This window comes from Saccopteryx bilineata, chromosome 4, assembly GCF_036850765.1.
Source record: "Saccopteryx bilineata isolate mSacBil1 chromosome 4, mSacBil1_pri_phased_curated, whole genome shotgun sequence".
In the NCBI taxonomy this organism is placed as follows: Eukaryota; Metazoa; Chordata; class Mammalia; order Chiroptera; family Emballonuridae; genus Saccopteryx; species Saccopteryx bilineata.
In genome coordinates, this window is record NC_089493.1 from 88,611,316 (window position 1) to 88,635,905 (window position 24,590).

Here is a 24,590-nt window from a genome sequence, read left to right on the forward strand (position 1 = left end):
CACAGGCCCTTTAAAATGGAATCTGGGCCCTAGCCGGTTGGCTCAGTGGTAGAGCATCGACCTGGCGTGCAGGAGTCCCAGGTTCGATTCCCGGCCAGGGCACACAGGAGAAGTGCCCATCTGCTTCTCCACCCCTCCCTCTCTCCTTCCTCTCTGTCTCTCTCTTCCCCTCCACACAGCCAAGGCTTCATTGGAACAAAGTTGGCCTGGGCACTGAGGATGGCTCTGTGGCCTCTGCCTCAGGCACTAGAATGGCTCTGGTTACAAAAGAGTGACACCCCAGATGGGCAGAGCATCGCCCCCTGGTGGGCATGCCAGGTGGATCCCGGTCGGGCACATTCAGGAGTCTGTCTGACTGCCTCCCCATTTCCAACTTCGGAAAAATGCAAAAAAAAAAAAAAAATCTGCATCCAAGAAGTGTGTCTCTTTCTTGTGGACAGAAAACCCAGCTCTTTTCACAGCTAAATGCTATCTGGGTGCCTCTTCTAGGCTCTGGGGCTCTAGGCTGGGGCTGCAGTCCTGGAGCTGAGAGCCCACACCTCTCAAGGCAACCCACCCTGCCATGAAAGTCCCTCCAGGCCGCTGCTCACTCCTGGGAGCTGGGCAGAACTTTCTGTGTCTCTGCCCTTTCTACCAGTCTTGGTGTGGCTTCTTCCATGATCCTTGGTTATAGATTCCTCTTAGTTTAGTCCAAAGTTGGTTTTTCAAGATGATTGTTCTTAAATTAAGTTGTAATCCAATTTGGTCCTTGGAGGTGACAGTTGGAACATCAGCCTACTCCATCACCATCTTGCTTCTATGTAGGCACTTTTTTCTTATGTTTCATTAACTGTTTTATAACTTAAGGTCTTACATTCAAGTCTTTAATTCATTTTGAGTTGTTTTTTTTTTTGAGTGGTATGAGATAGGAGTCTAATTTCATTCTTTTACATATGCATATTTAATTTTTCCAGCACCATTTGTTGAAGAGACTGTCTTTTCTCAATTGGGTATTCTTGGCTCTCTTGTTAAAATTTAGTTGACTACATATCCATGGGTTTATTTATAGGCTTTCAATGGTGTTCCATTGATCTGTCTGGTTTTATGCCAATATCATACTGTTTTGATTACTATAGCTTTATAATATAGCTTGAAATCAGGAAGTATAATGCCTTCAGCTTTATTTTTTTTTTCCTCAGGATTGCTTTGGCTATTTGGGGTATTTTGTAGTTCCACACACATTTTAGAAAAGGTTTTTCTTCTTCTGTAAACAGTGCCATTGGAATCTTGATAGGGATTGCATTGAATCTGTAGATTGCTTTGGGTTGTATGAATGTTTTAACAGTATTGTTCCAATCTATCAACATAGGATATCTATCAATTTATTTGTTTCTTGTTCAACTTCTTTTATGAATGTCTTATATTTTTCAGTGTAAAGAACTTTCACCTACCTGACTCAATTTATTCCTTAGTATTTTATTGTTTTTGATGCTATTGTAAAAGGGATTGTTTTGTTTACTTATTTTTCAGATAGTTCATTATTTGTGATTTTTTTTAGTATCAAGTCATCACATTATATTAATAGTAACTACCAACCCCACTGAGAAATGATTTATTTTTTTTTCACCATTGAAGGATGTAAACATTAGCACAACTGAGGTTTAGTTTTGTTTACTTTTTTGTTATTGTTTTAAAATTGTGAACTAAGTATTTCTGAGCTCCTCTCCTCCTCCCTTTCTCCCCCTTGTCCATAAAGCTTGATCTGGCTTCTTGTAGCTCAAGGGAGGCTGGATTTTACTGTCAGTCCAGTAGGTTATCCTCCCGATGTCAGTGTAATGAATTTACTTCCTGCACAATGGGGAGAAAATAGATCAGATGGTGTTTATTCTGTCCAGGTCTCGGTTTCCATTCCCCGATCAGAAGAGGAGATATTTCCAAAGGGGAAAAAACACGCTTTTTTTTTCTCTTTGACAGAAGAGCTAGTTGGTTTCAGGAACACTGAGACCTCAGTGAGGCCTTTGAACAGTAGGCTTTTGAAAACAGCTCTTCCCAAATGTTAGATGATGCAAAACAACTCTAAGGGACACTACTGTTGCAGACAGAGAGAAAAGTCAAATGTTGTAAGTAAGAATGCAGAACACTGAAGTATAGCATTAAGAGTTGGGGACTCAGAAACCAGAGTGAGAACAGATTAGAAGTGACTGGTTGGGGAAGGGGTAGCCAACTGGTAAGAGAAGAAAAGTAAGTCCCTTCACCCTAACCTGTTGTTTTATGTCCTCAACTCCACCTCTTTCCATGCCCTGTAGAGTTCAGACTCATGGGAGTGGAAGTCCAGATTACAGCTGAGGCAGCTCAGGAGGCAGCCTAACTGACCTCGGGTGCTATAAAGATGGGTGCATCTAGTGGTGATTGCAGTGGACCTGGAACTCTTCCCCCATTGAGTTTGAATTGTCTAGAGCCCTTACCATACAGATTTCACAGAAACCTGTCACATCTATGGCAGCAGAGCTAAAAGAGAGACAGGGTTGGATGTTAGTCCTAGAGCTACCAAGGACCAGGGGAAGCAACTATGTTAGTTCTTTGCTTCATTGGGGTTCTGGAGAAATGCTGAAAGGAAAAACCAGTCACTGGTTCAGAACAGACATGGTTCTGAGAACAGAGAAGAAGTTATTGGCTGTAAACATCATACCAATGACTTGGATAAAGGGTCTAGTGTGGCTAGAGAAGTCCTAGAGAGGTGGCTCCCAAGCCTGGCTGTGCATTTTAATTGTCCGGGAGCCCAGGCCCCACCACAGACCTACCAAGTGAGAACTGTAGGGAAATGGTCCAGACTTTGGACTATGGTTTGTTTTTCTTGCTTTGTTTTCATTTTTAAAGTGGCACCAGTGATTCTAATGGATAGCTGGTATTGAAAACCACTGCTCTCAAATCAATCCATGAGGTGTTCAGAAGAATCATGTTGTTGCCCTCTAAGAAGCACACGGTCCATGAACAGGTAGAAAGTAGGAGGAGTAACTGTTCTCTTCTCTATCCACGGAACTCTGAAAATCAGTGTTTCCACCTGAGGCCATGCCGTTTACTTCAAGGAAAGATCAGACAAATTTTTTGTCTGTTTTTTTTTTTTCTTGGAAATAAAAACTTGACCCTGAGCTTATTATGTCGATGTAGAGAGAACAGGATGAATTACTATCCAGCAAGATCATAATTGGAAACAGTGCAAAGGGGGCTAGAGGGTTGAAATAAATAGAAGTTATGTTGCAAAGGCCATAAAGGAGAGGAAAAAAATGCCTAAGGAATGCAGGAGAAATGGAGAAGGGTCAAACAAAAAATATACTCGAGTTCATCTTCTTCCTTGTAGCCCATGTGGGTAGACTTGTTTGTACACAGTGGGACTCAACAGTGATCTTATGATTAAAAAAAGAAAAAGTACTCCTAGTTCATTATCCCTGGAAAGAACAGTGCATTCTTTTTCTAGAGAGAGAATAGATAAGAGGTAATGTCTGATTTTTTCAGGTCAAGGTACTCTGAACTTTCAGATGTTAAACACTTTGTAGGAAATACTTATTATATTTTTTACCTTGGGTGAAAGGAAATGATCTGGCAATGTTCTTAGTCTTGACCCTAGGTGACTGCTGGTTCACCATTTCCTCATCGGCCTGATGACTATGAGTGGTTCAAATAAAAGCTAGAGCAGTGACTGGAAAACAAATTTGGCTGACAGGGTCCTTTTATGGAAAGAATGAACTAGGCAATGTCAGTTTTTTAGAAATCTGGGAGAAGAGTGGATATTAAGAGAGGAGAAAATACTTGCTTTACCTCTTTCCAAAATATACCTGTCATCAAGCTAAATGTCATTAATACCCTGACAATATATCTCCTGCCAATTTGTTCTTTTCAGAAAGACCATAATAAAAAATATGTTAGAGCTGCCATTCCTGCTATGTGGTTTCCCTGTGCCATCTATGTTCAAAGAAAAGCTCAGGTGCACCTAGAATGACCTTGTGTTCAATCTGGAAGTGTCCCGGCAGCCACCTTTGTTCCTTCAATTAAAAATGTTTACCCTCCTGTTTCAGAGTCAGTGTTTGTAAAATGCCAGGCCAAATGGAAATTTCCAAAAACCACTTACTCATTCCCCAAACACCATGGACTGGGAAAGAGGGGAAGGAAAATGGTTGTAAATGTCTACTGCTTTCATAGATCAAATACTCTTATTTTTATCTTATTTTATTTTATTTTTTATTAAGTGAGAGAAGGGGAGGCAAAGACAGACTCCTGCATACACCCTGTCCAGGATCTACCTGGCAAGCCCCCTACAGGGCGATGCTCTGCCCATCTGGGGCATTGCTTCGTTGCCCCATTACTCAGCCACCAAGCTATTCTTAGCAGCTGAGGTAGAGGCCAGGGAGCCATCTTCAGTGCCCGAGGCCAACTTGCTTCAATCGAGCCATGGCTGCAGGAGGAGAAGAGAGAAAGAAAAAGAGAGAGAGAGAGAGAGAAGCAAGAGGGGGAGGGGTGAAGAAGCATATGGTTATTTCTCCTGTGTGCCCTGACCCGGAATCAAACCCGGGACATCCACATGCCAGGCCAGCACTCTACTGCTGAGCCAACCAGCCAGGGCCAAAAACTCTTATTTTTAAAGACTTGAAAGGCAGGAAGTTTTTCAGGAATCTTTAGTCATGCATTCAGGGTTTAAGTCTTCATCACCAGGAATTCTTCCTCCTCATGATTTTAAAGGCTCACTAAAAATAATGAACTGAGAGTCACCTGCGCTATCCCTAATTCAACTGAACCATGTCTCAGATTTTACTTTAACCACAGGCCACGTCTGTGTGAAAGAGAAGCCATATGGGCATTTTCCTGTTCTGGAGGAGCCCAGGAATAGCTGGACTTGGTAATTACTAGCTGAAGGGCAGGGTATTTGATCCAGAAAAGGTGGTGATGACAAGGGTTTAGTGTCCTGCATTGGGTTTTCCGGATTCCACACATAGTAAGGAAATTAGGATGGCTAGAGTGGGCTTATGAATTTCTATGACCATAGTCTCTGGTTCTGACTGCAAATCACCAAACTAATCTGTGCATGTGTACTTTCATCTCTTCAGTACACTTTCTAAATTTTGCTGTTCTACTTTATTATTAAAGACGCAAAATTATTCCTGTTACCATGAGTTTACAATCCAAGACCTGTTTGGAAAGTGGTCCCATCAGTTTCTTTGGTGCCATTTGAGCTAAAGAGTCCTGTCTATTTACCCCTACAAGAGAAGTGGTGTGGCTGAGTGTGGGGTCTTGGGAGTTTGGCCGGGGGGGGGGGGGGGTGACGGCCTATAGTAGCAGGGAAAGGTGGACCTGCCATATGACTGCTGGGGAGGCAGCCTCGGGACACACGGAATAGTGCAGAAACCAAGTTTCCAGGAGCAAAGATGAAATCTCAGGTGAAGGATCCACATAGGGTGGTCAGAAGAGCAAGGGCATTTGGGATCCACGCAGAAGTGACTCCCTGTGGCAAGCGATTATTTTTTCCCATGGAGCCTGGAGCAGAGTGTGAGAGAACTAGGAGGGTGTCAGAGGTATCTTGGATAAAAGTTACCCCTGTGGGCTTTCCATTCAACACCAGGATAGGGCTAAATTAGGTCAGTGCCTAAAAGCAGGCTTGCTAAATATGCATTGTGAGTTATCTTTCAGGCAGGTAAAGCCGTTTACTAAGGATTCTAACAAATTAATCACAGCATGAGCAACTAAAGTCTTAACCAATAGACAAAACACTTTGATAGCACTGCATTTGCTTAGATACATACAGAACGTTGTTCCCCTCCATACACACATACTTTTTGTTAAAACAATCCTGTGGAAATAGTGTTAAAGAAAAATTTGGAAAAGGTCCAGTGGTTCTGCAATCAACCACATGGCTATATTCATTTTTATAGGTTTTCTTATTCTTACCAAAATAAATTTGTTAAAGACAGTTTGCATTCTGCCTTTTTCACAGTTGGTATATCATGGACAGTTTCTGTGTTTCCATTAGCCTCTGTAATTGTTGTTTTTAATGGTTGCAAAATAGAACATCCTGAAGAAGCCTGTGATTTACTAGATAATATTTTTCTTTTGGATATTTAGGTTTTTTCCAGGTTTTATGTTTGTTTGTCCTCATTAAGAGGTTCTTATCAAACAGTATGCACACAGTTTTTTTTCTTCTCTTGAATTATTCCCATTAGTAGAATTATTACAGCAAAGATTATGAACTTCTTACAGCTCTTTTATATACCTAGGTATTGCTTTGCAAAAGCGTTTACTCAGTGCCACCTCCTATTGGATCACACTTGCCAAATGCGAACTCTGGCAGCATTAGGCCCCTCCCCCCATTTTTGCAAATTCAGTTGATGTAAAATGATACATCAGAGTTTCTGTAATTGTCATTCTTTTCATTACTAGAGGAGATGAAATGTCTTCCATATGTTTTATTTTTATCCCTGATATGAATCACTTATTCATAAGTCTTTGCCGCTTTCTTTATTTGATGCTTGTTTTTTTGTCTACATTTCAATGAGATGTTACCCCTTTTGTCAAAATGATACAAAGAATTTTAGTAGTCTATTAAATGTTGATGTTTCCATTGTTCTGAAGTTTCCTGATCTTGGTACAAGCTGTCTTTTGTTTTCTTCAAATTCCTCTGTACTTGAAAGCATGGATAAGCATTAGATCTGTAAAGAAATTTGGACTATTTATTACATGCTAGTTGTTTTAGAATTTAATTTTTAAATGAAATATTTAATTTTTAAATGAAATATTTAACTCTATTACCCATCAAGACTCTTTTATATTTCCTGTGGATCTTACTGAATGCTTTTCTGACTAGCTATCCACATCTCATAGAGGGGTTTGCTTAATAACCTTGCCTTCCCCCCACTGTACTGAAAATCTGCTTATTGTAGCTGCATTTTAGATTTGTTTATGGACTGCCTAGATTGTGCTACATTCTTCTTTTTGAGCCACTACCAAAATGAATTAATTTTGCTTCTTACTGTTTATATTTCCAGATTAATTTTATAGAAATTTTGTTCAATTCCAAAATACCCTATTGGAATTTTTATTAAAATTGCATTAAATCTGTATAAGTTAAATTTAGAAGGACAAGCCTCTACAAGTATTACTAGTATTCTCATTCTATAACAATGAGAATATCACCAAATCAAATTTCATTTTATAGAATAAAGGTTTATGGTTTCATTTTAGAGAGGTAGCTCAGGTTCATTTTAAAGGTGTAGCTCATCATCTGAGTAAATTCCTACAACTGTAATATCTTGTAGCAATTATGAATAGAATCTTTCATTCCGTTTCGAACTGAAAATGCTGAGTGAATTGCATTTGTTCCTACTGTTCAGTGTTACTGGGGTGTTTTTGTTTTGGTTTTTGGTTTCAGATTTTTTTTTCACTTATATAGTATCATTATTATTTAGTTGTCAAAGTAAACCTCCTGGACAATATAAAGGGCCTCTAGCACGTTCAGGAGATGGTATTCTGGGACTTCCTGGGAAGCTTTTCTTTTTCTCTGATAACCGAAAAGCCTGGAGTGGAAGTGGGGCTGGGAAGGAAGGGAAATGAATGCACACGTGCACACCCAGAATATGATGTCATGCTCACAAGCCCTCCCAAGGGGGTGGCCCCTGAGGCTCTCCGGGGTTACGCTAAACTCAGCAAGGAGCCTTCCTACAGCCTGGGACCCCCAAAGCAGAACTTTGCCCTTCAGATGAAAGGAGGAGGCAGTTCAGAGATCTAAGAGTCTTGAAAGATGTATGTGTGCATGGAGGGAAGCAGATTCTCCCTCTTCGTTGCTGTATCAGGCTTGTCTTACTAGGAGGCAGAGCCTCTGGGGACCACCAAAAGAAATGTCAGCGATGGAGTTAATGTTGAAATTACTGGCGAGATGATTGAGTTAATGATCTAGTGGAACAGTTTTCCTCTGGACATGATGACATCAGGGCACTTTACCAGCTTAGCCCTGCCCCACCTCCCACCCCACTCCATCCTATAAGGTGGTACTAAATATTCTCCCACTGCCAGTGACCACAGCCGAGGGCACTGGTGGCAGAGACAGGGCTGCCATCCCGATAAAGTCTCATAGTCTTGATGTCTGGGTCCTCCTTGTGAATATATTGATGCAGTCCTCTTTCCTGGATGTTATTCCAGAAATAGCATCAAATAGTAAGAGGAGTAAAATTTGTACTTAGACCCAAATTCAAATCCAAGCTCATAAGATGACCATGGGAAAGTTTCTCTGTTCCCATGTGTAAAAGAGAAACAAAAGGACCACCCCCCTCCCATTACTACAGTGTGTCCGTAAAGTCATGGTGCACTTTTGACCGGTCACAGGAAAGCAACAAAAGACAACAGAAATGTGAAATCTGCACCAAATAAAAAGAAAACTCTCCCAGTTTCATACCTATTCAGTGCAGTTCAATGTGGACTCATGCACAGATTTTTTAGGGCTCCTTAGGTAGCTATCCCGTATAGCCTCTACAGACTCGTCACCGACTGATGGCCTACCAGCACGGGGTTTCTCCACCAAACTGCCGGTTTCCTTCAACAGCTCATCCCACCGAGTAATGTTATTCCTATGTGGTGGTGCTTCGTTATAAACACGCCGATATTCACATTGCACTTCGTCACGGATTCAAATTTAGTGAGCCACAGAACACACTGAACTTTCCTCTGTACCATCCGCATCTCGACTGGCATGGCCGTGGGCTGCTCCGCTGTATACACGGTGTTACATCATCATCTGCACATGCGCACATGCTGCCACATCATCCTACAGAAGCTAGGAGGGCTTTCCTTTTACTTGGTGCAGATTTCACATTTCTATCGTCTTTTGTTGCTTTCCTGTGACCGGTCAAAAGTGCACCATGACTTTATGGACATACTGTATTCATTCAGGAAAAATGAATATGAAATACGAGTGAGTGCCTCCTATGTGCTGGGTGTGATAAAAGTAGTGTCAGTGAAGTTGGGAACACAGCAGAGATTCACAGTGCCTATGTCCATAGGGAGGGCAGGTATACATCATAAATACCATGGGAATTCACTCCAGCTAATAATGAATGCCGTGAGAAAGAGCAGAACAGAAAAATGTGGTCGTGTAAGGGTGACTGTTCGTTTAGAAGGAGTGACAAGAGAAGATGTCTCTAATGAGTTACCTGAGCACAGAACTGAAAAAGTGGGAATGTACCGTGAGAATACACAGGTGCAAGGCACAGGACAGGAGTAACACGTGAGCAAGGCCCTGCAGCGGAGCATGCTTGTGTGATGGAGAGAGGAGGGCCCCCGTGACGGGAGCAGAGGAGATGATGGGAGGGCGCCTGGTAGGTGGTGAAGTCAGAGAAGAGGAAAGAACCAGATCCACTGTGGTTGCAAGAACAGCCAGGAGGCCAGACCCAGCCTAAGGCCTGTTTATGTCTACAACCTCTAGATAAAAATGTCTTTTACATTTTGGAAAAGTTATTTAAAATAAAGACAATGACTATAACAGAGACCATATACATCCTGCCAAGCCTAAAATATTTATTATCTGGGGTTTTATTTACTTTTTTGTTGTTGTTATTCATCTTTCCCATCCTATATTTTAAATGACATTTATTGGGGTGACATTGGTTAATAAAATTTTATAGTTTCAAGTGTACAATTCTGTGATACATGATCTGTATGTTGCATTGTGTACCCAGCACCCAAAGTCAAACAATCTTCTGTCGCCATATATTTAACCCCCTCTACCCTTTACTTCTCCCCTTCCCTCTGGTGACCATCATACTGTTACCTGTGTCTATGAGTTTTTGTTTTGTTTCTCTTTTTTTTCCCTACAGAGACAAAGAGAGAGTCAGAGAGAGGGACAGATAGGGACAGACAGACAGGAACGGAGAGAGATGAGAAGCATCAATCACTAGTTTTTCGTTGCAACACCTTAGTTGTTCATTGATTGCTCTCTCACATGTGCCTTGACAGTGGACCTTCAGCAGACCGAGTAACCCCTTGCTCGAGCCAGCAACCCTGGGTTCAAGCTGGTGAGCTTTGCTCAAACCAGAAGCCTGCGCTCAAGCTGGCGACCTCGGGGTCTCGAACCTGGGTCCTCTGCATCCCAGTCTGATGCTCTATCCACTGCGCCACCGCCTGGTCAGGCATGTTTTACTTCTCTTGTTTGTTAATTTGTTGCTTTCAGTTTTATATTCCACATATGAGTGAAATCATAAGGTTCTTAACTTTCTCTGTCTGACTTAGCATGATATTCTCAAGGTTATCCATTTTGTCACAAGTGGCAGTGTTTCATCTTTGCTTATGGCTGAATAGTGTTCCTTTGTATACATGTACCGCATCTTCTTTATCCAGTCTTCTACTGAAGGACACTTTGGTTGTTTCCATGTCTTTGTCACCATGAATAATGTTGCAGTAAACATAGGGGTGCATATATCTTTGCAAATAAATCTACCCCCTATGCAAATTTGGGGGGTAGATACATAGAAGAGGGATTACTGGGTTATATGGTAACTCTGTTCTTCATTTCTTTTTTTTTTAACATTTATTTTATTTTATTTATTCATTTTTAGAGAGGAGAGAGAGAGAGAGAGAGAGAGAGAGAGAGAGAAGGGGGAGGAGCTGGAAGCATCAACTCTCATATGTGCCTTGACCAGGCAAGCCCAGGGTTTCGAACCGGTGACCTCAGCATTTCCAGGTCGACACTTTATCCACTGCGCCACCACAGGTCAGGCTGTTCTTCATTTCTTGAGGAACTGCTGTACTATTTTCCATAGTGGCTGTCCCAGTTTACATCTCCACCAGCAGAGAGTGAGGGTTCCTTTTCTTCCATAACCTCTCCAACAATTGTTACTTGTCAATAACAGCTAGTTTAACAGGTGTGAGGTGGTATCTCATTGTTGTTTTGATTTGCATTTCTCTAATAACTAGTGAGATTGAGCATCTTCTCATATTTCTGTTGGCCATTTCTATTTATTCTTGGGATCTAAAAACATATAATGGAGTAAAGAAAGCCTCTTTAAGAGATGGTGCTGAGAAAATTGGAAAACCACATGGAAAAGAATGAATTTCAACTACTATTTGTCCCTATATATAAAAATTAACTCAAACTGGATATAGACCTAAATTTAAGACCTGACACTATCTGGTCTTTTATAGAGAAAATCCTGATGCAGGGCCTGAGATGCTATGATGAGGATGTTATACTTCCAAATGTGAAAGGAAGCCATGGAAGGTTGGAGGGTTGAGCAAGAAAGTAATGCAATGTGATCAATGGTCTTTAAAGGATGCTGTGGCTGCCATATTAACTCAGAATATAAATGGGGGGGCAGCAGGAAGCAGAGCTGGGAACTGTGACTAAGGTCCAGGTGAGAAGGGCAGTGGGTTGGACTAGACTGGTTACAGTCAGGTGCTGAGTAGTGGATGCAGAATATATTTGAAGGTGGAAGCAAAGGGGCTTTGGATTGACTGTGGAGTGTGAGGAGAGGGAGAAAGGAGTAAAGAATGACTCCAAAATTTTCAGTCCCTATGCTTCCACTTTTGTTGTCATGGAAATTGAATGAGAGTGATCTTTTCTGCCCCTGGGGTTTAACACCTCCAGTTTTTCCTCCATTTTGCAGTCAGGATTATCTCCCTAAAGTACAGTTTGATTGTGACACTCTTCTGCCAAAAACCTACACCAGTGTCTCCTTAGCTATAGAACAGGCAGTCAGAGCCCTCTATAACCTGACCACCCACCACATTTGTGTCCTGACTTGTTTCTAGCTGTTTCCTTTCATTGACCCCAACACTGCTCAGTGAAATAGTCTGCTAGTCCCCATGTACACTTCATACTTTTCATCTCCAGGTCTTTGCCCACAGGGATTCCTCTTTCTTACCATTGTTACATATCAACAGTCCTATCAGAACATATAGTCTACCCCAGTGGTCCCCAACCCCTGGGCCGTGGACTGATACCAGTCCATGGGCCATTTGGTACTGGTCTGCAGAGAAAGAATAAATAACTTACATTATTTCCGTTTTATTTATATTTAAGTCTGAACAATGTTTTATTTTTTAAAAATGACCAGATTCCCTCTGTTACATTTGTCTAAGACTCACTCTTGACGCTTGTCTCAGTCACATGATAATTTATCTGTCCCACCCTAAAGACCGGTCCGTGAAAATATTTTCTAACATTAAACCAGTCTGTGGCCCAAAAAAGGTTGGGGACCACTGGTCTACCCTGTTGATAAAGCTATTCCTTAACACCCTATTTTCCCTCCTGGTCTGTTCCAGTGCTCTATGTCTTCAGTTCTTTTAACAGACATATTGTTTCTATTTGTAATGTGATTTTTTATATGCAAGTCTTATCTCCCCTACCAGACAATACAGAAGGAGACAATATAACATACGGTGAAGTTCCTTGTCTTTGTTAAATCCCAACCCCGCACTTGGAACCTAGACAACTTTAAGTAAATCACTTCCTCTCTCTAAGCCTCAGTTTGTGTTGCTGTAAAATGGAGATAATTACCATAGTTACTTCCCAGCACTAATTAAGAAGATAGAATGAGTTGATTCATATTCAACACTTAGTGTCATTCTGTGCCTGCCATGTAATTAAAGCCCATTCAATTCCAGCTCTAAGAATTCACCTTCATTGAGGAGCTAAGGAAATACTGTTTATCCTATTTTCCTGGTGCTTCATAAACTAGTTTTGTACACAATAGGCTAATGAATAAGTTATGAAAAGTAGAGCAAAATGAGCTCAAGTCTGGAGTTAGCTCTGAGTTCAGTTCCCACTGCCACATCTAACTGTGTGATACATGACAAGGCACCCTCTTGGAGCTTCAAATTCTTCACGTTTGAAACGGGGAAACCATTTCTAACTTGAAGGGCTATGAGAATGAGCTATGACGGTACGTAAAGCATCTGATGTAGAACGTGTGCCCACCGGTAGCTCTCAGAGGGTGATGATGATCAAAGCTTCTGCAGAGAAAACTCTACCCTTCTAGCACGGAAGCTTGGTTATGCCTTAAAGTGGTAGTTTTCAAACTGTGGTCACGGGACCAGCAGCATCAGTGTCACGTCCCCTGTAACTTGTTAGGAATGCAACTTGTCAGGCTGCACCCCAGGCCGGGTGGGACAAACACTGTGGAATGGAGTCAGCAGCCTATGTTTTAACCAGCTGATTGCACCAGCATCCAAGAAACACTGCCTTACGGAAGGAGGAGTTGGGGTGTGAAGGAACTGCCAGGGCTGTGATGTCCCATTCAACCCAGTGGGATAGTTAAGTGTCCCTGCTTTTCTGTTGTCACCAGAATAAAGGACATGAGGTCCAGGAGTGTTTGCAGCAGTGTCAGAGAAGGGAGGAGCAAAAGCTCTTTAGTGCCACATTTTGGGGTCAGCAGCTCTTGACTCTTATGACTACTGCCAGACCTGATAGAAATGAAGATGAATTAGAGGCAGGTGTGACCCAGGGTCAACACTAGGAAATATAATTTAGTCTGTAGTTCAGTCTGAGACGTGGGACTAGCTTGTGAACTTGGGAACATACACCCACAACATAAGCCATCATAAGCTATCAGTTAACTTGTGCTAATCAAATGTACAGTGAAACTATCAGTTGGACTGACAAAGTATGAACATTATTTAGTATGACTAATTTTAACTAAGTTCTTAACACATAACTACTGCAACTAAAGTTTAAATGATTCCAAGCAATTAGAAATATTGTGAAAAACATTTAATTTCTCCATAGTGTTAAAGTCTGGAGAGCACTTAAATATCTCCATAGCTACAGTTATGTGTAATTATATAACTACACACACACACACACACACACACACACACACGTATTTATTTGCTTTTTCTAAAATGACACATTTATCCTTTCTCTTTTCTTTAGGCTCATTGTATGACATGAAAAATCATCTTTGACAGAGTGATTCTCATAATCCAAATGCAGTTGAAATAAAATTACTCCAGGCTTTATTATCTAAACCTCTGCCCTTCCTCCACCCCACTGGCTCTCCCTCCATCGCTCATGGCTCTGACGGAGGGCGGACCCGGGAAAGGAGCAGAACCCCAGCCCAGCCGCTGGGCTGGGAGTCCATAGCTCTGAATAAATTGTGATGCATAAGAGATGTCCTTGGCATATAGAAGGGAAATGCATATAGAAGGGAAATGCTATCTTTTCTCTTTATAAATTATTTTAATCACAGATCTTGGATTCTCTTCTTGTGTGTGTTTGGGAATAGGTGGCTTGTATGTAAATATTTTTTCCTAAAAGGGCTGTGTGATCAAAATAATTTGACTATCTCTGAAGGCAGATTAACATGACAGGGAGAGATTGGGTAAAAGGTTGAAAATATTGATGCCAAAAGTTTCTTGAGTTTTCTGTGGATTTCTGTTTTCCTACTCAACTGGAATAATCATTTTTTCTTATATCATGCTATTCAGTTGAGATGGTTACATGGGAATGAGACTGGGGGGAGACGTGGGAAGCAGAGGCCAGGGCTCTATGGTGGGCTGCTCGTGCCTGTGCTCCCTCTGCTCCTGGTCGGGCCCCCTGCGTGAGCAGCCACAGTGGAGCTGCCTGGTCAGGCAGTGAAGCCGTCTAGATGGGCCCTCGACTGAAGTTGCCTTTTTAAAGTCTCGATGCCCAAACTAGCTCTCATTGATGAGACTGGGGAAATAGGACCCATTGAAGTGAGTGGCAGAAGGCACAGAGCCTTGAAGGGCAAAGAGCACAAGGCACAGGATGTGACCGCATGCCTGCCCCCAAGCTGCCTCTCTGTTGCTAGGCTGCAGTTACATCACATTTGTTTCTCTCTCACTCCGAATGCTTCTGAGAAGTTTCAAAGGAAGGTAAGCAGTACCTGTTCCATTTCCTTGTTGCTCTGGTAGAATAGCTCTGAGTTTCTGCTGATCCCAGGCAGGGGCTGTTTGGAGGAGAGGTTTGTCCCCACAATCCCTCTCCCCAAGGATGTTGCATGACAGTGATCACGAGTCTTTCCCCTGCCTGTCACCTGGCTCTTCTTCTAGAATGAATTCCTTCGAGCTTGGCAATGTGTCTTTTCTTTGTAGTTTGTCTTATAGAATTCTGGTGCCGCTTTGCTTTAAGAGAAGGCACACACTGGCCCGTGCTGACACTCTCCCTCCCCCTTCCCCACAGGCAGCACAAGGGGGTGGCCACAGGACCCTGCTGTATGGCCACGCGATTCTCCTGCGGCACTCTTTCAGCGGAATGGTAAGCACATCTGGGTGTCCACTTTCACCCTTCAAGGAGGAGGGGAAGGGTAAAGAAAGGATAAAGTACAGGAAACCAGTCAGTGTCTAGATCGAGTTAGCAGTGAGAGTAATATGGAATGTAGATAATTATAGCACATCATTGTCTTGGCATTTTCTTCTTAGAACCTACCTCAATTTGCAGGTATATATTTGTATTTGCATAATGTCCAGCAATTGTCCTCTTCCCCACTCCATGAGGAAAGGACCATGTTTTGTTTATTTAACTACACCTAATCCTACCAAGTACAGTACCTTGACATACTAGATGTTCAGTAAAGATTTCCTGACTTGGCCCTGGCCGGTTGGCTCAGTGGTAGAGCGTCGGCCTGGCGTGCAGAAGTCCCGGGTTCAATTCCCGGCCAGGGCACACAGGAGAAGCGCCCATCTGCTTCTCCACCCCTCCCCCTCTCCTTCCTCTCTGTCTCTCTCTTCCCCTCCTGCAGCCGAGGCTCCACTGGAGCAGAGATGGCCCGGGCACTGGGGATGGCTCCTTGGCCTCTGCCCCAGGCGATAGAGTGGCTCTGGTCGCAACAAAGCAACGCCCCAGAGGGGCAGAGCATCGCCCCCTGGTGGGCAGAGCGTCGCCCCCTGGTGGGCGTGCCGGGTGGATCCAGGTCGGGCGCATGCGGGAGTCTGTCTGACTGTCTCTCCCCGTTTCCGGCTTCAGAAAAATACAGAAAAAAAAAAAAAAAAAGATTTCCTGACTTGATCAAGTAAACTGGGGGTGGGGGAGGGAGTAACCGACTTCCTAAGTACAGAAGGATAACCAGCATAGGAGAAAAATCAACCAAATGGGACTTTTTGTTCAATTTCTCCTCTTTTACTAGTGAAAGGAAATGGGATGATAAGCATTGCCTTCTGTCCTGGAGGAATTTGAGAGTATTATATTAATCCAGGGGCAGGAGAAAGCTAATCAGGCTATAACTAATAAGGATCTAGAACTAGAATTAACTCAAATGGCAAATTGTTATGTAACTTCAATTTTTTTTTCAAGTTTTAAATAAATTTGTAGAATAGCTATATGGCAGATCTTTGGTAGGAGTTATTAAGAATATTGTGATCTCAATCAACTATAATACGTGCCAACTCTAATAACATTAACTTCCAGTCCCTACTTGTATCATCCTCGCTTATTATCAGTGTAAGAAAGATTTGTCTTCTTTCTGTGATGGGAAACTGTACATGCTTTCAAGGCCTCATTTTCACACCTGCACACCTGCAGCACACTGCAAAGTTCAGCTCAAGGCCTGAACTACCAAATTGGCAGCAGGAGCAGCAGCTGCCTCTTAAATAATTTATCTATTGCAGCATTTCTTTTTCGGAGCATTGGTAAGAAGTTGACCTTTTCAGCTTGAACATTTATCTGTTGTAGTCCTTCATGATAAAGGCCTGAGAGCAAAAACGACCAGACAGAAGGTTATCCGAGGAGGAGATGGGGACATTTAGAGAGTAGGGAACTTTGTACCAGGACAATCTTTAGAACAGAGAAGTGACCACTTATCTTTCAGAATCTGGTGCTTATCCATAAAAAGGAAATCTGAATACTTCTTTTTCTACATAAATACAATGAATAAAACCTCAAGCAGCCCACTCTCCTGGCCTTGGAAACTCAGGCTAACATCATGGGAGAGATATGAAGGCTTCTGTTATTTATCATTAGATTTACTGCCCTCCCCCCCCCAAATCCCACCCACAGTTAACGCAGACTCTATACTGCTCCTTTTAGGAACAGCTCTGAGAATAAAGCCCATAGCTATGACTCTGTACAATGCAAGTGGCAGAGAACCAGGAGTATAAGCCAGAAAGCACGTTCCAAGTGCACATCTGCCTCCCAGTCTCATGTGAAGGTCAACTGCTGTGCCTGTCAATACAGGAGACAGGGAACAGGCCAGGGTATTCCCCCCTTTTTAGTTATTTTACAAATCATTGTTAACTTCTGCATGCACATGTATTTTTATAATTGGAAAAATATAGACACTATTTAAGGAGTTTTAATGCTCACAGAAAATTTTAAAAATGGGTAATAAAGAGAAGTAGAGGAATCACCCTGCTCTCTGCCACTGTCCAGAAATAACTTCTGCAATCCATTCAGTGTCATTTCTTTCAGCCTCATTGCTAGGCATTTAAATTTTGCATACACATTACATATACAAATACTATTTTGTATTTATTCTATGCTCTTACACAATCTTGATAAACAATTAATGGTAAATTATGGTAACAGAATATTTCATAAAATGAATTACCAAAGTTTATCAATCCTTCTATTACTGTCAGTCATTTATGTTCCTTTTTTTTTGTCCCCAATTTAAAAGTTTCTCAGAATATCTTGGAAATAAAGCATATTTGATGCCTCAAACTTATTTCTATTACATACAGTTCCATAACTTGTCACTAGGTCATCATTAAGAACATCTTTGAGGGTATAAATATATTATAAAAGTATATTCAAATAGCATTATAATAATGCACAAGATAAGTCCTTTTCACAGTAGCACAATGTTGACATTGACCACTGGAAGCCAACTAGAAGCAAGATGCCGGACCAGAGGGAAGAGTAGCACCTCACCAGCATCTACTCTTGTTTCACAGTATCTCACATGTTTGACCACATCAAGATCCCAGACAGATAAACTCGCCTTTGATGTGGGTCTACAGGAACATGCCACAGGTAAGTCCACATTCCCAGATCTCTTGCTTAGTGGGGTCTTCGTCTATGGACTCTTGAAAAGGATACTGTATACGTTATTCATTTGGGATTCCAAACCAACTAACTGGTCGGGTCAAGATAGAGGTCTGACAAAATTTTGGAGAATGATAAAGAATGTATAATAGGAACTAAGAATAAGAGAACATAATGCTTTAAGCACAGCCTGTCAGTCTCAAATATAAACAATTTTTTAGGGTCAATTACTGAAAATAAGTAGTGAAGTTATTCTTGATAAAAACCATTGGTGGCCCTGGCCAGTTGGCTCAGTGGTAGAGCATCAACCCAGCGTGTGGAAGTCCCGGGTTCAATTCCCAGTCAGGACACACAGGAGAAGTGCTCATCTGCTTCTCCACCCTCCACCCTCTTCTTTCTCTCCATCTCTCTCTTCCCCTCCCACAACCAAAGCTCTATTGGAGCAAAGTTGGCCCTGTGCTGAGGATGGCTCGGTGACCTCTGCCTCAGGCGCTAGAATGGCTCTGGTTGCAACAGAGTGATGCCCCAGATGGGCAGAGCATTGCCCCCTGGTGGGCATGCTGGGTGGATCCTGGTCGGGCGCATGTGGGAGTCTATCTGACTGCCTCTCCGTTTCTAACTTCAGAAAAAAAAAGAAAAAGAAAACTGGTATTGCTTGCCATAAAAGTAAATATAATAAGAAACTTATGTCATTAAATAATTGAAGTGATGGTGTCAAATATTAGCAAAGTATTAATGCCATAAACTCTCTCCAAATTTAAAACTTTTTCTGATTGAATTAGAAGGTTTAAAGCACTAATAAAAAGAAAATAAAGATCTCACTATATGATTTAATGTCTCTTAGTTTTCTTTAGTTAGTCAAAAATATTGACAGTCAAGATAACTCTAGTTATTTATATCATAATTATATTTATAGTATTAAAGAAGGGTCTGACTTGTTACAAAAACCAGTGGAGTAGTGGATTGAAATGGAGAGGAGGTGCCTTTTTTCTCAATGAGGGAAACCACTTTGTAAGGCTTACAATTCCCCAGCAGAGGAACAGCTGGCCTTCAGATGCAGGGTGCTCCCTGTGTCTGCAAATAATCATGGGCAATCTGACCATCTGCCAAGGGCATGGCATATGGAATTTCTGCTCATTTTAGAGGGTGAGCTGTGTAACAATCAGTATATTCTTGGTTGAGAGCAGAAGAAACTGATTCAGGTTGACTCAAGCAGAATGAGAATTTACTGGAAAAGCGTGAGGTAGGATCTGCTCTAAAGCTGAAGTCCCAGGCTTGGAAAAGGTACAGGGACAGAGGGAGACCAGGGAGGAGAAAACAGCCTAGGTCACAGTGCAGAAAGTCTTTTTGATGCAGTCTTTAACATCATAACATTTCCCCCAAAATAGGAGGAGGAGATTTTATTGTTGGGTAGTAGCCAAAGTCCATGTGGATGTTCTATAAGAGAATGATCCAGATTGTCTGATTTTACAGAGGAAGTGGGGAACAATCCAAAGTGTAAAACCATGTGCACCTGCTGGTTCTGCATCACAGTCAGTGGCGTCTAAGAATGAATGCCTGAGGAGAGGCCGTTTCTCTTCCCCTCCTCCTTCTGCACAAAGCATAAAAGTGAATCTGCCTCTGTTTATTATGGGTATTTTTTTTTCCTAAAATAAGATTTTATTTGAATTTGTTTGAGGTTGCTTCACTTTTAGCTAGTGTTATTTTTAAAATATACTTCCCTATAAGGTGTTGTCAACATTTTCTGAAAATTATGAAATGAGTGAAGTACCACACTCTCTGAATGTAAGTTGGCCTCTAAGTATAAACTAGCTGTCTTGAAGCACATCATCAGAAAGTTATATGAAGTCATTCTATTTACATCAGTGGTAGTCAACCTGGTCCCTACCGCCCACTAGTGGGCATTCCAGCTTTCATGGTGGGCGGTAGCGGAGCAACTAAACTATAAATAAAAAGATAGATTTAACTATAGTAAGTTGTTTTATAAAGATTTATTCTGCCAAACTTAGCGAAAATCCGACATAAAGTACTTGGTAAGTAATTAATATTATATGCTTTAACTTGCTGTAACTCTGCCTCATAAATTTTATAAAGTAAAGTTACTTCCCTACTTTATAAATCACCATTACTATGGAACCAGTGGGCAGTTAGAAAATTTTACTACTAACAGAGATACAAAAGTGGGCAGTAGGTATAAAAAGGTTGACTACCCCTGCAATTGATAAAATTACCTTAGACATTTTGAGAGTTGAGAAGAAGTCAAGAAATATCACTTTCTAGTCACGTGTTCAGGAAATTTATTTTAAGTAATAGAGCCTCTAATAAAAACATGAAAATTGCATCAGATATTACTCTTTCCAGTGCTTTTTTCTAAATTTCTAAAATCAGACATGGTATGAAGTATGCCAACAGATGAAGACCTGAACCAACCCAAGTTCAAGTTGGCTGATCAGAAGCTGTCTTTGGCAGAAGACAGGTGAAAAAGTTGACCAATTGTTTCTAAAAACCTAGAGCCTTTTAAAATAATTTATATTACCTCCCTCACCTGAACCCATTTTATACTCTCCTTGAAGAAGGCCAGCTTGGTATTTGTGAGGGATAAGGGGAATGAGGGTACAACTCAGATAAGTTTCAGTGTTGCCTGGGGAGAATCTTCCCACTTCAGGAGGTTCATTCAGAATCCAACAGAGTACCGTCCTGGTAGGACAGAGTGCCGTAGTGTCCTACCAGGTCATTCTATGAGTGCACTTTTGACTCAGAAACCAGTTCTAAGTTGAAAACAAGTAAATGCTCAATAGCTGAGTTGAATCTCTACAAGAATGAGAGGAGAAGTATGGAGGTAGTTTCTTGAACAATATGAAATTCCCCTTACATAGACGATATTAATTTGACTTACTTAAAAAAAACTGGTGATCATTTGCCCTTGGTTTCTTTCTGTTATCCTTTTAAGGGTTTTTGTGATTCTTGTTCTGTTTTTAGCATTTAGAGATAGCTTTAGGTTTAGACTTAGGAGGAAATAAATATATAAAAAAACAAGCTTTTAGTGTTTTTCTTTCATATATTTTAGGGTCATCAACTGGCCCATATCCTGTTGATTCTGGGAATGGCCCTGACCCTGAGCTGTTCCCAGTAGAGGTCAGAAGAACAAGTAGACTCTTCCCCCATTTACCTGTTTAAGACCCACTTTATTCCCCACAAAATGACCCACATTATCCCAAATGCCCTTAGAGTCCAAAGTATATGATACATATAAATATCATTTTCCCTGCAAATATAGAGGTCAACTGCTTTTGTCATGAAAATTTAAATTTAAAATAATGACATTTAATCGAAGTAATCCCTGTACATCGTTTAAAGAAATAAAGGGTCCTCCTATGCTTATGGCAGCCATCAGTCTCCTGCCCTACCCCTTCCTGCTCCAGATCCTTGCTTTGCTCTGGGGCATCTCCTTCCAGTTCCTCTAGTATTGTTTACCATTTTTTTCATGAATAATAGAGTATACTATTTTGTTATTCTTTCCAGATTATGTATTATCTATTGATGATTCCAAATGAATAATGAAAAGTGACTCGTATGTTCCACTTTTCCATCTTCTTCCCACCACCTTTACATATTTACCTGTAACTACCAAGTCAATATTATCTACTTATATTGATATAACTATGACTTTTATTTGCAAGTGAGAGCTGCAAATATACTATGCTCAGTTCACTTTATTGTATTATCTTTTCTTTGCAGCAATTAATAATTGCCTTATTTGCTTGTTATTTTCTGTGGCTCAGTCATTCATTCATCTCTAAACTATCCCATAGAATGGAAACTCTCCCATGACTAGACTCAACCACATTAGCTGTTCTCTCAGCTCCATCTTCTTAGAAACACCGACTATCATCAGGAAATCCCCTCTGCTCCTCTCCTAGATTCCTTGTTTCCTGGATCTTGTGTTTCTCTCTCTTCTTGGTTTGCTACCTCACTTTCGAGGAGAACATTACCCAGTAGCTTTTACAGAAAAGATTCATGGTAGGTAGATTGTCATCTGAAAAAACTGTTAATTCCAGCTTCACAAGCCATTCATGGTATACTGCATTGGAAATTTTCATTTTCTCAGCATCTCAAAAGTTTTCATCCATTTTCTCCTAGTTTATGGTCTGGCTGTTGATTTCAGATCTTTTTTGTGAGTGAACTGCTTATATTTTTCTGAGAGCTACTTAGACCTTCTCTTCCACCCTGATGTCTGAAATTCCACAGTGATAAGTCTGCACAAGGATCCTTTCCATTCTGTGTCTCACAGGAATGGTCTCTCTTCTCCACTGTGCTAGGCACTTGGTAGGCTTTTTCAATCTGAAAACACTTGTCTTTCAGCTTTGGGAACATTTTAATATCATTTCTTTGTTAATTTCCTTCCTTTTCTCAGTTCTTGCTTCCTGGAAATTATCTAGATTGGTTTTCTAATTTTCTTTCTAGTTCATTTCTATTTTTCTCCATTCTTTTTTGGGGGGAGAATTTTTCAACTTAATTTTATAATCTTTGTTTCTCTCTTTTTCAGGATCAGAGAGTGTTTCTCCTTCTCTGAAGGGATCCTTCACAATACATTCCTTGGCTCATTGCTGCTTCAGTAGTGCACTTTCTCTTTTCTTTCTGAGACTATTAATTATAAAATTTTTTAAAATATTTTTTTGGCTCTCTGTGTGATTTTTGCTTACTCTACAACCCTTCTCCCCTTTTTATTTTGTTTGTTTGTTTGTTTTTTTGTTTTTCAAGAGAAAGGGACAGACAGAGACAGACAGACAGAAAAGAAGACAGATGAGAAGCATCAACTCACAGTTGTGGCGCCTTAGTTGTTCATTGATTGCTTTCTCATATGTGCCTTGACTAGTGGGGCTCCAGCTGAGCCGGTGACCCTTTGTTCAAGCCAGCGACCTTTGGGCTCAAGCCAGCGACCAGGGGTCATGTCTATGATCCCACGCTCAAGCCAGCGATTGTGCACTTAAGCTGGTGACCTTGGGGTTTCATATCTGGATCCTCAGAGTCCCAAACCGATGCTCTATCCACTGAACCACTACCCGGTCAGCCCCCCCCCCTTTATTTGTTCCTGTTGTTCACATTAGACTTTCCTCAGATGCAAGATGCTCCTATGTCTGCATTCAACTTTAGGCCAGGGCAGGAAATACTGACTGGAAGTTCTCAGTATACGGCTGTGGCTTTCCAGCTTCAGGACCTTAGTTTTAGGTAGTCCCGATGAGACCTAGGCATTTCACTGTAGGCACCCAAATAGCAGTGTTTTTATCTTGATAATAATGTTGGCTTCCCTGAAGAGTAATCCACAAATGTGTGAGGTTGAGGTTGGGGGAGTTTCAGCATCACAGCTGGCATTCTGGAAGCCGAGAGACGGAGGCCTAGAGAAGGGAGCTAGGAGTTACTCATCAGGACATAGAATTTTATAGTTATTCTCTGTCTTCAATAGTATTTACTTTTTTGTTTGTTTGTGCCTGGTATTTCCAAAGTCAGACCTCTGAGTGTTTGTCATTCCAAGGACTAAAGTTCTAGTATTTGTAGGGTGGGGAGAAAGTTGTCTCTGGCTGTGCAGGACAGAAGAAAGAATGCAGGGGGTTAAATGTTCCTACTTTCAGCCAATTCTCCTATATTTTTTTTTTGGTTTTTATTATTATTTTCATTAAGTGAGAGGCAGGGAGGCAGAGAGACAGACTCCTGCATGCATCTGGACCAGGATCCACCCGGCAATCCCACTAAGGGGCAATGCTCTGCCCATCTGGTGCTGCTGCTCTGTTGCTCCAAACTGAGCTATTTCAACACCTGAGGTGAAGCCACAGAGCCATTCTCAGCACCCGGGGCCAAATTGCTTGAACCATTCCAGGTGATGGCTGTGAGGAAGAGAGAGAGAGGAGGAGAGAGAGAGAAGGGGGAGGGGTGGTGAAGCAGATATGGTCGCTTCTCCAGTGTACCCTGACCAGGAATTGAACCTGGGACTTCTACACGCAGGGCCGATAGGCCGACACTCTACTGCTGAACCAACCGGCCAAGGCTCAATTCTCCTGTTTTCAACCCCATCTTATACCGTTGCCTTCACAAGTAACTGTTACCTCCAATTCCAAAGATTTTCCTGAGAAATATGCAACAGGAATGGCCTTATTTCTTGACATTGACTTGTCATCCATTTCCTTACCCAAGGACATGAGGGTTAGCTCTCTCTTGGCTAGAACCATCTATTGTTTTTCCTTTTTTCAAAATGTCAGCTTTTTAAAATTGCTGTCAACTTCACACCTGCTATCTTAGTTCTTGCAGATTTGGGTGTTTTGAAAATCTTGTTTTCAGTAGAAATACTGATATTTTTGTAGAATTCATGGAAGGGTAGAGGAAATATCAAAGTGGTCAGTAAGTAGTCCAATGAAATTAGTTCTTAAAACAAAGCTTTGTAAGGACCTATGGAGAAAATATTATTTTGTTATTAAAAATACTCAGACTTTTATAGTTTCTAACCTCCCCTATTCTCTCCCAACACTGTCTTTCTGTCTCCAGAGAAAATGAAAATGATAAATGTAGACCAATGCAGATGCAGGGCTAACTGGCATGTTTATAGATAAATAGGAATTGTGGTCTGGGGTGGGGGGATTATTATCAG

General features: G+C 41.4%; 1 protein-coding gene across 1 annotated transcript in view; it reads left to right on the plus strand.

Annotated features, from left to right (window-relative positions):
- The window catches only part of RYR3 (ryanodine receptor 3), a 626,037-nt gene that overhangs the window by 256,945 nt on the left and 344,502 nt on the right, over positions 1-24,590 (plus strand). Inside the window, exons 4-5 of the mRNA XM_066277226.1 lie at positions 15,152-15,226; positions 17,860-17,938. Coding sequence (XP_066133323.1) covers positions 15,152-15,226; positions 17,860-17,938 — 154 coding nt within the window. The remainder of the gene's footprint in view (positions 1-15,151; positions 15,227-17,859; positions 17,939-24,590) is intronic.